The sequence below is a fragment of the Budorcas taxicolor genome, chromosome 23 (assembly GCF_023091745.1).
Source record: "Budorcas taxicolor isolate Tak-1 chromosome 23, Takin1.1, whole genome shotgun sequence".
Classification (NCBI taxonomy): Eukaryota; Metazoa; Chordata; class Mammalia; order Artiodactyla; family Bovidae; genus Budorcas; species Budorcas taxicolor.
In genome coordinates this window covers 41,083,978-41,100,365 of record NC_068932.1, presented here as the reverse complement: position 1 = coordinate 41,100,365, position 16,388 = coordinate 41,083,978, and the positions used below count along the sequence as shown (strand labels likewise).

General features: G+C 39.3%; 1 protein-coding gene across 3 annotated transcripts in view; it reads left to right on the top strand.

Moving 5' to 3' along the window:
* ATE1 (arginyltransferase 1) overlaps positions 1 to 16,388 on the top strand; it is a 158,575-nt gene that overhangs the window by 59,716 nt on the left and 82,471 nt on the right. For all 3 annotated transcript variants that reach the window (XM_052661043.1, XM_052661044.1, XM_052661045.1), the window contains exon 9: positions 10,604 to 10,785. In XM_052661043.1, the coding sequence (XP_052517003.1) occupies positions 10,604 to 10,785 (182 nt within the window). The remainder of the gene's footprint in view (positions 1 to 10,603; positions 10,786 to 16,388) is intronic.

The following is a 16,388-nucleotide window of genomic DNA, read 5'->3' as shown; positions in this document are numbered from 1 at the left end:
TTCTTACCACCTCTTCTTAATATCTTCTGCTTCTGTTAGGTCCATACCATTTCTTTCCTTTTTTGAGCCCATCTTTCCATGAAATGTTCCCTTGGTATCTCTAATTTTCTTGAGGAGATCTCTAATCTTTCTCATTCTGTTGTTTTCCTCTATTTCTTTGCATTGATCGCTGAGGAAGGCTCTCTTATCTCTCCTTGCTGTTCTTTGGAACTCTGCATTCAAATGGGAATGTCTTTCCTTTTCTTCTTTGCTTTTTGCTTCTCTTCTTTTCACAGCTATTTGTAAGGCTTCCCCAGACAGCCGTTTTGCTTTTTTGCATTTCTTTTCCATGGGCATAGTCTTGATCCCTGTCTCCTGTATAATGTAATAAACCTCAGTCCATAGTTCATCAGGCACTCTTACAGATCTAGGCCCTTAAATCTATTTCTCACTTCCACTGTATAATCATAAGGGATTTGATTTAGGGATTTAGACCATACCTGAATGGTCTAGTGGATTTCCCTACTTTCTTTAATTTAAATCTGAATTTGGCAATAAGGAGTTCATGATCTGAGCCACAGTCAGCTCCTGGTCTTGTTTTTGTTGACTGTATAGAGCTTCTCCATCTGTGGCTGCAAAGAATATAATCAGTATGATTTCAGCGTTGACCATCTCATCTGGTGATGTCCACGTGTAGAGTCTTCTCTTGTGTTGTTGGAAGAGGGTGTTTGCTATGACCAGTACGTTCTCTTGGCAAAACTCTGTTAGCCTTTGCCCTGCTTTATTCTGTACTCCAAGGCCAAGCTTGCCAGTTACTCCAGGTATTTCTTGACTCCCTACTTTTGCATTCCAATCCCCTATAATGAAAAGGACATCTTTTTTGGGTGTTAGTTCTAAAAGGTCTTGTAGGTCTTCATAGAACCATTCAACTTCAGCTTCTTCAGCATTACTGTTATTTTCAAGCAGTGCACTTTTAATCAGGTGCTTAAAATGCTTACCTTGGGAAGCCTCAGTAAACTGTTGTTTAAAAAGTTCAGGACATCAGTTGGCAAATCACAGATCTGTATGTGAACAGGTGTGATTGCAGTGTTACTTTTGGATGCTTTGGCAGGGAGGAGAACACAGGTCCTGCCCTTGGGTAGCCCCTGAAGACTTCTGCTCTTCCAGTCTCTGAACCCCTGAGTCGGTCCTCCCAGTACTGTTTCTAGTGCATATGAGTAAGACTTCTCATTTGCCTGTTTCTTTAAGTTGTAACAGTGTCTGTTTTAAACATAACTGAGGCACATCGAAGCAGGTGGGTAAGGAGACAGGTGTACTTTATCAGCGTAAATATACGTGCATTTTGGGAACCATTTAGCCAAAAGCCTGAATTCACCCATTAATATTGATGTCGTTTCTACAGAGCATCTTTGGTATTGTACTGCATAGCTCATTAATCACCGAAGCCATACCATCCTCCCCAACATTTAAGTCGTGTTTTTTCTTTTGTATAGCTAGCCGTGAGCTTTATTGTTGTATCTTTCCTGTTATCAGCTAAATTCTTGAAATTGAGGAACTGCTAAAAATAACTTTGCTTATTCTTTCACTTATCTGAAACTGTGATAAACTGGGAGCCTGAGAAAGATAAACTGTTGCATATTGCTAATCACATTACTGAGCTCTTTGTAAGGAAATTGAAGGTAGGTTCTGTTAGCTTGTATAAGTTTGCTATTCAATGAGCTACTGATGTGATTGCTTAGACACAATCTTTTAGGATGTGTCATTCAGACCCCTTAACGCTGAAACCAAAACGTACCTAAATTTGCTCAGTCTGCAGAGTGTTTGTGCCTTGTCATTTATTTCTCACAGCTACCTTTGAAGGTGCCTAGTAGTATTCCTGTTTTATAATGCAGAAATGGATACTTTTAAAAGAAGTTATTGTCTTGCTAAGATAAAATAGCCAGAAATTGTACAGTGCGGGGAGTTAGGGCTCAAATTCAGGTATCTTGATTATGAATCCTGGAGTCAGTCACTATGGCCTGCTTCCTTTCTGTTTACAGTTTATAGACTCCTTCTCCATCTACATTTGAAAAGTATGAATGGGGGCTTCCCTGGTGGCTCAGTGGCAAAGAATCTACCTGCCAATGCAGGAGATGTGGGTTTGGTCCCTGGGTCAGGAAGATCCCCTGGAGGAGGAAATGGCAACCCACTCCAGTACTCTTGGAGAATCCCATGAACAGAGGAGCCTGCTGGGCTACAGTCCACGGGGTTGCGAAGAGCTGGACATGACTGAGCACACAGGCAGCTGCCCAGGATGTGCAGAGTGTTGAACAGTGCCATTCCCCTAACTAGATTTATCTTGGTTTTGGAAAATACAGTAATTCTTTAAGTATGTCTAATTAACATGTATTGGATTTATTGTTGTTTTAAGTGAATTAATAGGAACATATTTTTGGAACATATTTTGGTCTTTGTATTTAATACAGTAAGTGTATACAGACACAGTTCAATAAGTAAAAGTTCTCTGGGGTCCTCAGTTTTGTCAGTGTAAAGGGGTTTTGAGGCTGAGAAGTTGGAGCGTTGCTGAGTTCATAATGTTGTTTCATTGAGGCAGCACTGCTGTTACTTTCTCTTTCCCAAATAGTGTGTCTTCCTGCACGATCTGCCATTATCTCACCTGCTGTGTTTTTAAGAGTATTAACCATTAAAAGGCCTTAACTAAGTAAGGGGTTAAAGAAATGCAGCGATCCCAAGAATTGAAGTAGAATTTTCAAGACACTCAGTAGAGACCAGTCAGTGACTTGGGAGGCCTATCTAATACTGGGGGACTGAACCCCTTGGGGAGTTAATGGAAGGGACAGAATGATTTGGCTCTTCGTAACCTAGTGAAGGTAAAGGTGACAAATCTATTTTAGCTGATGGTTTAAATTTACAGTAAAGATGGTTTCTAGTTGCTACTCGTTAACACGGCTGCACAGCGTGGCGCAGGAGCGGCCGAGAGGAGATATCCCATGTCCAAGGTCAGGAGTGCACAATTGCACTCATCTCACACGCTGGCAAAGTAATGCTTAAAATTCTCCAAGCCAGACTTCAGCAATATGTGAACTGTGAACTTCCTGATGTTCAGGCTGGTTTTAGAAAAGGCAGAGCAACCAGAGATTAAATTTCCAACATCCACTGGATCATCAAAAAAGCAAGAGAGTTCCAGAAGAACATCTATTTCTGCTTTATTGACTGTGCCAAAACCTTTGACTGTGTGGATCATAACAAACTGTGGAAAACTCTGAAAGAGACAGAAATACCAGACCACCTGACCTGCCCCCTGAGAAACCTATATGCAGGTCAGGAAGCAACAATTTAGAACTGGACACGGAACAATAGACTGGTTCCAAACAGGAAAAGGAGTACGTCAAGGCTGTATATTGTCACCGTGCTTATTTAATTTATATGCAGAGTACATCATGAGAAACGCTGGACTGGAAGAAACACAAGCTGGAATCAAGATTGCCGAGATATCAGTAACCTCAGATATGCAGATGACACCACCCTTATGGCAGAAAGAGAAGAGGAACTAAAAAGCCTCTTGATGAAAGTGAAAGAGGAGAGTGAAAAAGTTGGCTTAGAGCTCAACATTCAGAAAACTAAAATCATGGCATCCGGTCCCAGCACTTCATGGGAAATAGATGGGGAAACAGTGTCAGACTTGCTTTATTTTTTGGGCTCCAAAATCACTGCAGATGATGATTGCAGCCTTGAAATTAAAAGACTGAAGGGAAAGTTATGACCAGCCTAGACAGCATATTCAAAAGAAGAGACATTACTTTGCCAACAAAGGTCCATCTAGTCAAGGCTGTGGTTTTTCCTGTGGTCGTATATGGATGTGAGAGTTGGACTGTGAAGAAAACTGAGCACCGAAGAATTGATGCTTTTGAACTGTGGTGTTGGAGAAGACTCTTGAGAGTCCCTTGGACTGCAAGGAAATCCAACCAGTCCATCCTAAAGGAGATCAGTCCTGGGTGTTCATTGGAAGGACTGATGCTGAACCTGAAACGCCAATACTTTGGCCACCTGATTTGAAGGGCTGATTCATTTGAAAAGACCGTGATGCTAGGAAAGATTGAGGGCAGGAGAAGGGGATGACAGAGGATGAGATGGCTGGATGGCATCACGGACTCAATGGACATGAGTTTGAGTGAACTCCGTGAATTGGTGATGGACAGGGTGGCCTGGCGTGCTGCAGTCCATGGGGTCGCAAAGAGTTGAACACGACTGAGCAACTGAACTGAACTCAGCTTATTAACAAACTTGTAATCAATAAGTGTCCAAGTCACAGCATGGTGAAGCCTGTGGCTTGATCAAGTTCAGTGAGTCTGGGTTTTAAGGATATTGTTGAAAGATTGGAGATCAAGTCCAAGCGTTCTGCCGATTTCTGATTTCACAGATCTAAGTATTGTTTTTTCTGTTCTTATCTCCTTCACTCTGTCCCTCAAACTCTTTGTGCGCTTTCCATGTTTTAAAGTATTACTTAATTTGAATTAAGGGGTTGTGTTTGAGGGGAAGAAATTCTATTACGGCAGTTTTATGTCAAGTGGAATAATAGAAGGAGTATAGCAAAGCAGATTAAAAAAATTTTTCTTTAACCATGCATTGGAACATTTTGTTTTTCATGCTGCTTTGTTTACTGACCTGGATAAATGAGGCATATTTGAGAAGCAAGTTAATTTAAAAGTGTTTAAAAGTAGCTGATTCAGCACATGTATGTGCACAGACAGAAATCAAGTATGTTAGTTAGATCAGCTCAGTATATGGTGTTGGACACTGCTATTTTTCAGACTTCCCCAGCCAGAAGTGAGTGATCTGGGGTCTCTGGCTGTTCCAGCTGCAACGAGGGCTGAGGGAATCAATATTTCAGGTTCACTTCCAATCCATTTTTTTCAGCGGCCAATTACTTGTTGAAAAGCTTGAAAGTATTGATTAACTTAGCAAGGTGAGACTAGTAGATCATTGTTAACAGTAGTGCTGAGGTCTCAGATACAGTTTTAGAAAAATAGCTTCGTATCTGTCTTTACTTGGAGTGTGTTCCGTTTTTGAAATCTGTTTTTTAAAATTAGGTCAGCGAAGACCCCACGAGGGGAAAAGGAAATCACTCATGTTTTAATAGTCAGAAAGCATTATGGAAAGAAAAGGAGTACAGCAAAGCAGATTTTAAGAAAAAAATTTTTTTTAACCCTGCATTGAAGCACTTTGTATTTCACGCTGCGTTGTTTACCAGCTTGGATCAGTTCAGTTCAGTCGCTCAGTTGTGTCCGACTCTGTGACCCCATGAATCGCAGCACGCCAGGCCTCCCTGTCCATCACCAACTCCCGGAGTTCACTCAGACTCACGTCCATCAAGTCCGTGATGCCATCCAGCCATCTCATCCTCGGTCGTCCACTTCTCCTCCTGCCCCCAATCCCTCCCAGCATCAGAGTCTTTTCCAATGAGTCGACTCTTCGCGTGAGGTGGCCAAAATATTGGAGCTTCAGCTTTAGCATCATTCCTTCCAAAGAATTCCCAGGGTTGATCTTCAGAATGGACTGGTTGGATCTCCTTGCAGTCCAAGGGACTCTCAAGAGTCTTCTCCAACACCACGTTTCCAAAGCATCAATTCTTCGGCGCTCAGCCTTCTTCACAGTCCAACTCTCACATCCATACATGACCATAGGAAAAACCATAGCCTTGACTAGACAGACCTTAGTTGGCAAAGTAATGTCTCTGCTTTTGAATATAGTTTCTAGGTTGGTCATAACTTTTCTTCCAAGGAGTAAGCGTCTTTTAATTTCATGGCTGCAATCACCATCTGCAGTGATTTTGGAGCCCCCAAAAATAAAGTCTGACACTGTTTCCACTGTTTCCCCATCGATTTCTCATGAAGTGATGGGACCGGATGCCAGCTTGGATAGATGAAGGATATTTGAGAAGTGAGCTTATTTAAAAGCATTTAAAAGTAGCTGGTTTTCTTGTTTAGCATTGACTTAGGGGCTCAGAGGCCAGTTTGTGTGTCATTTAATAACTCTGTGGTTTTATGACCAGTTTATTTGTTAGTTGACTCCTGGATTTCTGGTTTCCTCAGGTGATGTGATGGGAGTCAGAGTAGGTAGTTTTTTGCTAAATAATTATAAAACAACCCCTATCTATATGCAGTGCTTTGCAGATAGGGAAGAAACCTAACTCTCAACGTGGAACTGAGAGGTGGGAATAATGCCGGTGGTAGGACAAATTGGTCACGACTGGACTCATAGGAGAATGAACCAGTGGGAGATCCAGGAGATGAGAGAAGTGATGAACTTTGGAAACTGAGAAGGTAATTGCAGTTTGAAAAAAAATTTTCAGGCTAGTACAACATATAGCGGGGCTTATTCATGTTTAGGGCTATCAGAATATATCGATTATTTATTTATTGAGAATGTGCTTATTGAGTCCCTACTTACTATGTCCTTAATAAATAAGTTTTTAAATGAATGAATGAACACAGTCATTTGATTTAATGAGCCCTGGAATAACACACTAAACTGAACTCATGGAAGGATTTAGACTCATTTCAGAGTCATCCAGTTAGCTTTCCCTTGAAGGCTTTCGCACGTTTGACAGGCTCCCCACCTTCCCCATCGTGAGCTGACAGTTTGTTTCTGTCTCTGTGTCGCTGCACTGGTTGCTCTCCTGCCCGAGTATTTCTAAAGACAGAGAGTTCATTCCTGTGAGCCTCGGGGCTTATATTTAAAAGATGGTTTTCATAAAATGCTATGATATGTAGGAGTTTATTTTTTATTACATAGTTGGAACAATCTATTTTCTAAGACAGGTGATTAGGCCTCAAGTCTATTAACAATTTAGAGGATTGGCATTAATTCAGATGTTGCAGATAAAATAGGTTAATATCCTTTCTGTTTTCCTTTTGTATAATACTTCTGTATGCTTATCTCTTCTGCTCTTCAAGCTTTATCTGTTTCTAGAGAAATAGTAATGATTTTTTAAAAGAGCGATGCCATATATGACAGTGAATGCTAAAACCAGGGTTTGACATTTATTATTATAGTTGGTAGAAGCTCTTCAGAGGTTAAAGATGTGTTTACTGTCCAAGCACCATTTTAAGTACAGCATTGGAAGTTTTAGAAATCACTGATGTTGCTAGCACCATGGTGGATGTTCTCTTATTTGCACAGTTACTCTCCCACCCCTTTCCCAAACTGTGCTTTTGGGAAAGAAGTCACTGTGTGCAGCCCCCACTGACATAGTAGTGAATTATGCTTCCCTCACTTTAGGCAGAGTATCTACATAAGCTCTTTGCAATTCTGCATGGGAGATTGGTGTCTTCCTTCTCATGTATTAGTGTATTCAATCATTTATATCAGTATGGACTCAGGACAGTTTCTGCTGTATAGCAAAGTGAATCAGCCATTTAATTTGCTTGTATTAAAGCTCACGCTTCGTGTTGTAAAATTCTGTGAGTTTTGACAAGTGCATAATGTCATGTTTGCACTACTACACTTATTATATAGAACAGTTTCATCCTGTAAGCCCCCTGTACTACATCTGTTCATCCTTCCCCACACCCCCAATTTCTTGGCAACCACTGATCTTTTACTTTCTCAACAGTTTTGCCTTTATAGAATGTAATTGAAATCGTATAATCGGTTGCATTTTCACACTGATTTCATTCACTTAGCAATAAATACTTAACATTTCTCCATTTTGTGCGTTTGGCCACCAAACATGTTATCATCTAGAAGTTTTGCATTTTGCATAGTCTGTGATCCATTGTGAGTTAACTTTTTTTGAAAGATGTAAGGCCTGTGACTAGATATTGCTTTTTTTTTTGCATCTGGATGTCCAGTGTCTGTATCAAAGTGTCTGTACCATTTTGCATTCCCATCTTTAGTGAATGAGAATTCCTGTTACTCTGCATTCTCACCAGCATTTGATATTCAGGTTATTGGATTTCAGCTATTCTAATAGCTATGTAATACTCTGTTTTTTTAAAAAAGTTTCAGTTTCCTAACAACAAATGATATTGAGCGTCTTTTTATTTTTTGAATATCTTTTTGTATTCATGTTTGGCATCTGTACATCATTGGTGAAGTGTCTCACTAGATATTTTGCCTGGTTTTTAATTGAGTTGTTTTCTCATTGGTGAATTTTAAGAGTGCTTTTTTTTTTTTTTTTGAATACTAGTTCTTTTGGGGGCTTCCTGGTGGCTCAGAGGTTAAAGCATCTGCCTGGAATGCGGGAGACCCGGAAATATTTTGCAAGATTTTCTCCAGTCAGTGGCTTGCCTTTTTATTCTCATAACAGTGTATTTCACAGACTCGAGGTTTTTAATTTTAGTGATTTCCAGCTTGACATTTATTTCCTTCGTGGATTGTGCTTTTTGGTGTTTTATCTAAAAACTCATCGCCATACCCCGGGTCTCCTAGATTTTCACCTACATTATCATCTAGAAGTTTCACATTTTACATAGTCTGTGATCCATTGTGAGTTATTTTTTTTGAAAGGTGTGAGGTATGTGACTAGATACTGCTTTTTTTTTTTGCATCTGGATGTCCAGTTGGTGCAGTACCTTTTGTTGTACAGACTGATCTTTCTCTCTTGAATTATCTTTGCTTCTTTGCCAAGGGGCAGTTGACTATATTTATGTGGATTTTGTGTTCTGTTCTGTTGTTTCATTTGTTCTCACCAGTATCACACAAGCTTGATTATTGTGGCTTTATAGTAAGTCTTAATGTCAGGTGGTTTCAGTCTTCTGACTTTGTTGTTCTTCAGTATTGTGTTGGTATTCTGACTCTTTTTTCTTTCCAGATAAGCATTAGAATTAATTTGCCAGTATTCACAAAATAAGTTGCTGGGGTTTTGATTGAGATTGCATTCAGTCTGGAGACTTGACTTGGGAAGGATGGACATCTCAGTCAAAATGAACATATAATATTTTCCATTTGTTTATGTCTTTTTTGATTCCTTTTGTCATAGTTTTGTAGTGTTTTGCATATGGATTCTGAATATATTGTCAGATTTATACTTAGGTGTGTAAGTTTTTTTGGTCGTTTTATAAATGGTGTTGTGTTTTTAATTTCAAATTCCAGTCACTGCTTGTATATAGGGGAGCAGTTGCCTTGCATATCGACCTTGTGTCCTATAATCTGCTTGTAATTGCTTATTAGTTTCAGTTTTTGTTGTTGATTCTTTGAAATTCTCTACACAGTATGTCATGCCATTTGTGAAACAGCTTTTTTTTTTTCCTTTTCAGTGCGTATGAATATCTTTTATTTCCTTTTCTCATATTATTACACTGACTAAGATTTCCAGTATGATGTTGAATAGAAGTAATGAAGGCGGATATCATTGTCTTGTTCCCCGTTTTAGGGGGAGATGGTCCAGTTTCTTACAGTTGAGTATGATGTTAGCTGTAGATTTTTTTGTATATGTTCTTTACAAAGTTGATGAAGTTTCTCTATTCATAGTTTGCTGAGAACTTTTAGTCATGAATGGGTGTGGGATTTTGTCAGATGTGTTTTCTTTATCAATCAATATAATCATACTTTTCTTTTAGCCTATTTTGATGGTTGGATTACATTAATTGCTCTTCTTTTTTAAATTCTCTAATATTTGAACCAACCTTGCATATCTGGGGTTAATCCTATTCTGTCATAGTGTGTAATTCTTTATATACATTGTTGGGTTTGATTTGCTAATATTTTGTGAAGATTTTTCCTTCTGTGTTTATGAGATACTGTTACGTAGTTTTCCTGTCTTATAATGTCTTTTTCTGGTTTTATTGTTAACAAACCTGCTTTTTTCATTCTCCTTTATTCCCTTCTAGCCTTTTTCCATATACGTTCTCTGTGACTTTGAGTGTGTGAATATGTTACACAAGTTTTCTTATTAATATATTTGTTCAGTTAAATTGTTCATCTCTAACATCATTCAGTTTCTGACAAAGCATTTTCTTACGGTGCTCCATAATTTTCACTGTATGGTTTTCATTTAATAACAGTTGCATTTAAATTCATATTGAATTTTAAAATGAGAAATATCATAAATTATTTATAGAAAATAGTTATATTTTGCAATCTCTAGAAAAATTTGTGGCATTTTCTTCTGTGGGATTATAGGTACATTAAAATGATGGTAAGGGGATAACTTTCACTATCCTTTGGCTAATAGGGAGAAATGTCATAGCTCTTTGTGTTTGCGTAGGAACTTGTACCTAGAAAAAATTATGAGCTCATGTGCCTTATGAACACAAGAGTGGTCATAGACCAGGCCTGGCTGGCAGCTGAGGATAGTTCTCCTGTTCGCACTTAGCCCTCACTTTTATGTTATCCATCTTTCTCTCATTCATCATTTCTTTCCCAGCTTTTGCATGGAACAGAAAAAAATAAGTTGAAAAAAACGTTAACTTGATTGTTTTCTGTTGTTTTGTTACATCAGTTTTCTACAACTAAAAAGTTTTGCAGGATATGACTCTTCTGAGAGTCAGAAGATAGTGGCAAAAAAGAAATTTTAGGAGTTACTCAGCTGAGTAAAATACAAATAGAAGAAGTTAATTATTAATATTTTCTAATATAAAGATAAAAGTGATAAGCTGTTTCTATGTCTACTTTTTCACAGACAGAGAATTCCCCTAATGGACCAGATTGTGGTTATGGCTCCTTTCACCAGCAGTACTGGCTTGATGGGAAGATCATTGCTGTGGGGGTGATTGACATTCTTCCATTCTGTGTATCGTCTGTATATTTGTACTACGATCCCGATTATTCATTTCTGTCTTTGGGTGTCTACTCTGCGCTCCGGTAAGATTGCTTTTGACATTTGTAATGGGTCATATAGAACTTCAAATATTTCTTCATTTGATTATATTTTATTATATAACAGTAGAAATTCTGTTAGATAGTACATAATTTGTTGCTCTTGTAGTCTCTTGTATATTCTTATTTAGATATAACACTTTCAGAACTGAGGCCACAATGTGTGTGTGTGTGTGTGTGTGTGTGTGTGTGTGTGTTGCTTCAGTAGTGTCTGACTCTTTGCGACCCCATGGACTTTAGCCCATTAGGTTCCTCTGTCCATGGGATTCTCCTTTTCCTCCACCAGGGGATCTTTCTAACCCAGGGATCAAACCCACAGCTCCTACATTGGCTTTTGTCTGATGGTAATTCCCTTTTTAAGGTATCCATCTTATCTAGTGTTTGAGAAGTCATTGCAATGCTTTTGCTGTTTAGTTTATGCATTTATTTAAGCTCCCCTGTCACAGCCGCTCAGTGGTTTTTAAATGTTACATTATTCATATATATTTTTTGTCATCCCTGTTTTGTGTGTATATATCAGTTCAGTTCATTCGCTCAGTTGTGTCCAACTCTTTCCAACGCCATGAATTGCAGCACACCAGGTCTCTCTGTCCATCACCAACTCCCGGAGTTTACCCAAACTCATGCCCATTGAGTCGGTGATGCCATCCAGACACCTCATCCTCTATTGTCCCCTTCTCCTCCTGTCCCCAATCCCTCCCAGCATCAGAGTCTTTTCCAATGAGTCAGCTCTTCGCATGAGGTGGCCAAAGTATTGGAGTTTCAGCTTCAGCATCAGTCCTTCCAGTGAACACCCAAGACTGATCTCCTTTAGGATGGACTGGTTGAATTTCCTTGTAGTCCAATGGACTCTCAAGAGTCTTCTCCAACACCACAGTTCAAAAGCATCAATTCTTCGGTGCTCAGCTTTCTTCACAGTCCAACTCTCACATCCGTACATGACCACTGGAAAAATCATAGCCTTGACTAGATGGACCTTTGTTGGCAAAGTAATGTCTCTGTTTTTTAATATGCTGTCTAGGTTGGTCATAACTTTCCTTCCAAGGAGTAAGCGTCTTTTAATTTCAAGGCTGCAGTCACCATCTGCAGTGATTTTGGAGCCCCCCAAAATAAAGTCTGATACTGTTTCCCCATCTATTTCCCATGAAGTGATAGGACCAGATGTGTATATATACATATTATAATTAATTAAATGTTACATGAATCTGACATAAATGAACTAAAGCCCTCTGAGTCTGTTGGAAGAAATGTACAATTATATAAAGTATATAGAACAGGACCAGGGAGTCCCTGACTGTCCATTGACTCTGTGACCTCATCCAAAGATGGTTTCATTTTTATGTCCATTGCTGCAGATGTATGCCACATAGCACACATGTTTTTAGGTGCATTATCCTGATGATAAAAAGAGTGGGGTCTTGTCTCATGAAAATAATTTACTTTTATTTTTATTCTTGCCTGTCTGTGTGTATATGCGGTAGAGGAAGGAGGAGGATTGAGAGTTTGTCTGGTGCTTGTCTCTTTTTTCTCCTTGTTTGTCATTGAATCACTTTTTTCTCTTTGTTTTTCCCATTGTTTTCTCTGATGGTCATGATTTTCACATCAAGGTAATACATACTTTGAGATTATTTTATTTATTGTATATGTGCTTTTCTCTGAATTATAAAAGTATCAGGGTTGATATTTTTTTAATCACTAATTGATTTAAAAAGAAATATGGTCCATAGCTGATTTTTTTATGTTTTCGGTGGCCTACATACTGATATTTTCAACATGACCTGACCTGTCTCTCAATACCACATTATATAGGAAATTTTAAAAATACAGTGTTTACAACTGATCCCTATTATAATCTTTTATTTGCCTTATTTATTTAATTGCATTTGGTATAAAACTAATTAAAAACTATTCAGGACTCTATGGTATCTTTGTGATTCTGTGAAATTAGAACTGATTGTTTAAAAGCATTCATATTTTGTAACTTTGAAAGTGCATATTTCAGAAAAGTTACTTTTTCTTTATACCAGAATTATTCAGTACTTCGAAATTATTGCCATTTTCTTCTTCTTTTATTTTTTTGTATCTCTGACTTTACAATGTGTAGCTGTGGATTTGTCTAGACTTCTCAGATCAATATTAAGAATATTTATTCTTACAGAATAAATCCCAGCCTCTGTATGAAATATTTTATTTCTCAATGAACAAAGAGATATAGAAATCCTGTTGCATTTGAGATAGCAAATAATCAGTTCCCAGAAAAAAACTGTTTCCGGCAGTCTATTTGCTGCTGATTAAGCTGTTGAAAATTCTGGAGCTGTAGAGCTTTGAGGAAGTAGCAGAGGAGGCTGTGGAGCATGAAAATTGGGGCCAGTGGAGGGTGAGGAGACTGCCACTGCACTGCGGCCTTTCAGTGCTCTGGAGAATCTCAGTTGCTGAGTTTATAGAAGAGGAGAGGCAGCCAGCAGATTGACATTATGAAGCAAAGTTGGGGAGAGTAGGTTACAAGTTACCAATTCCATTTTTGATTTCAATGTATTTCAGTGAAACCTGTTTAATTTTTCCTCCATTTCTTCAGTTTCTTAAGCAATCGTATAGTCACTATAGAGTTTCTATATTTTGATTTGTAATCAAGTATAGATTTGTATGTAAACTGGCCTGCAGATTTTAAAACTGTTTGAATTGGGGTTCGTGAGGATGGAATTTATTTTTCTTTTTTGGCAAGATGAATTTTAGAAGTGTAATTAATTTGCTTAACAGATGTTTGAGCACAGTCTGTGTCCTGGAAGTACGTAGATGTGAATCAGACACTTCCAGCTTTGTTAAAGCAGACAATAAATTTAAAAACGGTTAGCAAAATTTTAGACTCCTTTGTCTGTCCTCCTCAAAGGAGTTCATGTTTGGCTTCCCTGGTAGCTCAGATGGTAAAGTGTATGCCTGCAATGCTGGAGACCAGGCTTTGATCCCTGGATTGGGAAGATCCCATGGAGGAGGGAATGGCAACCCATTCCAGTACTCTTGCCTGGAGAATTCCATGGACAGAGGAGCCTGGTAGGCTACAGTCCGTGGGGCCGCACAGAGTCGGACACGACTGAGCAACTTCACTTTTACTTTGCCTTTGTATTATAACAAAAATAAAGTTGTGGTAGTGGGCACTAGGCCCTTTTTATATAGGGTGGTCAGGAAAGACCGCTCTAGCCAAGAAAGAACAAAAAGGAGCCAGCTATGTGAAAATCTGAGGATAGAAGTCCAGGTCAAAGGTACCAAGTCCAAGTGTCCTGAGGCGTTGGAATGAAGAGAAGGCAGGCCTTAAGGGCTGGGATCCAGGATAGGATCTAGACAGTGCTGTGTAAGGAGGGCAGCCAGGCAGTGGTGTTGATGAGGGCAGATGGAGAAGGGCTTACAGGCGACAGTAAGGAGGTTCAGTTCAGTTCAGCTGCACAGTTGTGTCCGACTCTTTGTGACCTTATGGACTGCAGCACGCCAGGCCTCTCTGTCCATCACCAACTTCTGGAGTTTACTCAGACTCATGTCCATTGAGTTGGTGATGCCATCCAACCATCTCATCCTATGTTGTTGTCCCCTTCTCCTCCCACCCTCAATCTTTCCCAGCATCAGGGTCTTTTCGAATGAGTCAGTTCTTAGCATCAGGTGGCCAAAGTATTGGAGTTTCAGCTTCAGCATCAGTCCTTCCACTGAATATTAGGACTGATCTCCTTTAGGATGGACTGGTTGGATCTCCTCGCAGTCCAAGGGACTCTCAAGAGTCTTCTCCAACACCACCGTTCAAAAGCATCAGTTCTTTGGTGCTAAGTTTTCTTTACAGTCCAACTCTCACATTCATACATGACCACTGGGAAAAACATAGCTTTGACTAGATGGACCTTTGTTGGTAAAGTAATGTCTCTTCTTTTTAATAAGCTGTCTAGGTTGGTCATAGCTTTTCTTCCAAGGAGTAAGCGTCTTTTAATTTCATGGTTGCAGTTAACCATCTGCAGTGATTTTGGAGCCCCCAAAAATAAAGTCTGTCACTGCTTCCCCATCTGTTTGCCATGAAATGGTGGGACCAGATGCCATGATCTTAAGTTTTCTGAATGTTGAGTTTTAAGTCAGCTTTTTCAGTTTCCTCTTTTACTTTCATCAAGAAACTCTTTAGTTCTTCGCTTTCTGCCACAAGGGTGTTGTCATCTGCGTATCTGAGGTTACTGATATTTCTCCCGCCAGTCTTGATTTTAGCTTGTGCTTCATACAGTCCAGCATTTCTCATGATGTACTCTGCATATAACTTAAATAAGCCAGGTGACAATATACAGCCTTGATGCACTCCTTTCCCAGTTTGGAACCAGTCTGTTGTTTCATGTCCAGTTCTAACTGTTGCTTCTTGATCTGCATACAGATTTCTCAGGAGGCAGGTCAGGTGGTCTGTATTCCCATCTCTTTCAGAATTTTCCACAGTTTATTGTGATCCACACAGTCAAAGGCTTTGGCATAGTCAATAAAGCAGAAGTAGGTGTTTTTTCTGGAACTCTCTTGTTTTTTGGTGATCTGACAGATGTTGGCAATTTGATCTCTGGTTCCTCTGCCTTTTCTAAATCTAGCATGAACATCTGGAAGTTCACGGTTCATGTTTTGTTGAAGCCTGGCTTGGAGAATTTTAAGCATTACTTTACTAGCGTTTGAGATGAGTGCAATTGTGTGGTAGTTTGAGCATTATTTGGCATTTCTTTTCTTTGGGACTGGAATGAACACTCACCTTTTCCAGTCCTGTGGCCACTGCTGAGTTTTCCAATTTTGCTGACATATTGAGTGCAGCACTTTCACAGCATTGTCTTTCAGGATTTGAAATAGCTCAACTGGAATTCCATCACCTCCACTAGCTTTGTTCGTAGTGATGCTTTCTAAGGCCCACTTGACTTCACATTCCAGAATGTCTGGCTCTAGGTGAGTGATCACACCATTGTGACTGTCTTGGTCGTGAAGATGTTTTTTGCATAGTTCTTCCGTGTATTCTTGCCACCTCTTCTTAATATCTTCTGCTTCTGGTAGGTCCATACCATTTCTGCCCTTTATTGAGCCCATCTTTGCATGAAAAGTTCCCTTGGTATCTTTAATTTTCTTGAAGAGATCTCTAGTCTTTCCCATTCTATTGTTTTCCTCTATTTCTTTGCACTGATCATTGAGGAAGGCTTTCTTATCTCTCCTTGCTATTCTTTGGAACTCTACATTCAAACGAGTATGTCTTTCCTTTTGTCCTTTGCCTTTCGCTTCTTTTCTTTTCACAGCTATTTGTAAGGCTGCGTCAGACAACCATTTTGCCTTTTTGTGTTTCTTTTTCTTGGGGTTGGTCTTGATCACTGCCTCCTGTACAATGTCACGAACCTCTGTCCATCTGTGTATCAGATCTAATCCCTTGAATCTATTTCTCACTTCCACTGTATAATCAAAAGGGGTTTGATTTAGGTCATACCTGAATGGTCTAATGGTCTTCCATACTTTCTTCAATTTAAGTCCAAATTTGGCAATAAGAAGTTCATGATCTGAGCCACAGTCAGCTCCCAGTCTTGTTTTTGCTGATTGTATAGAGCTTCTCC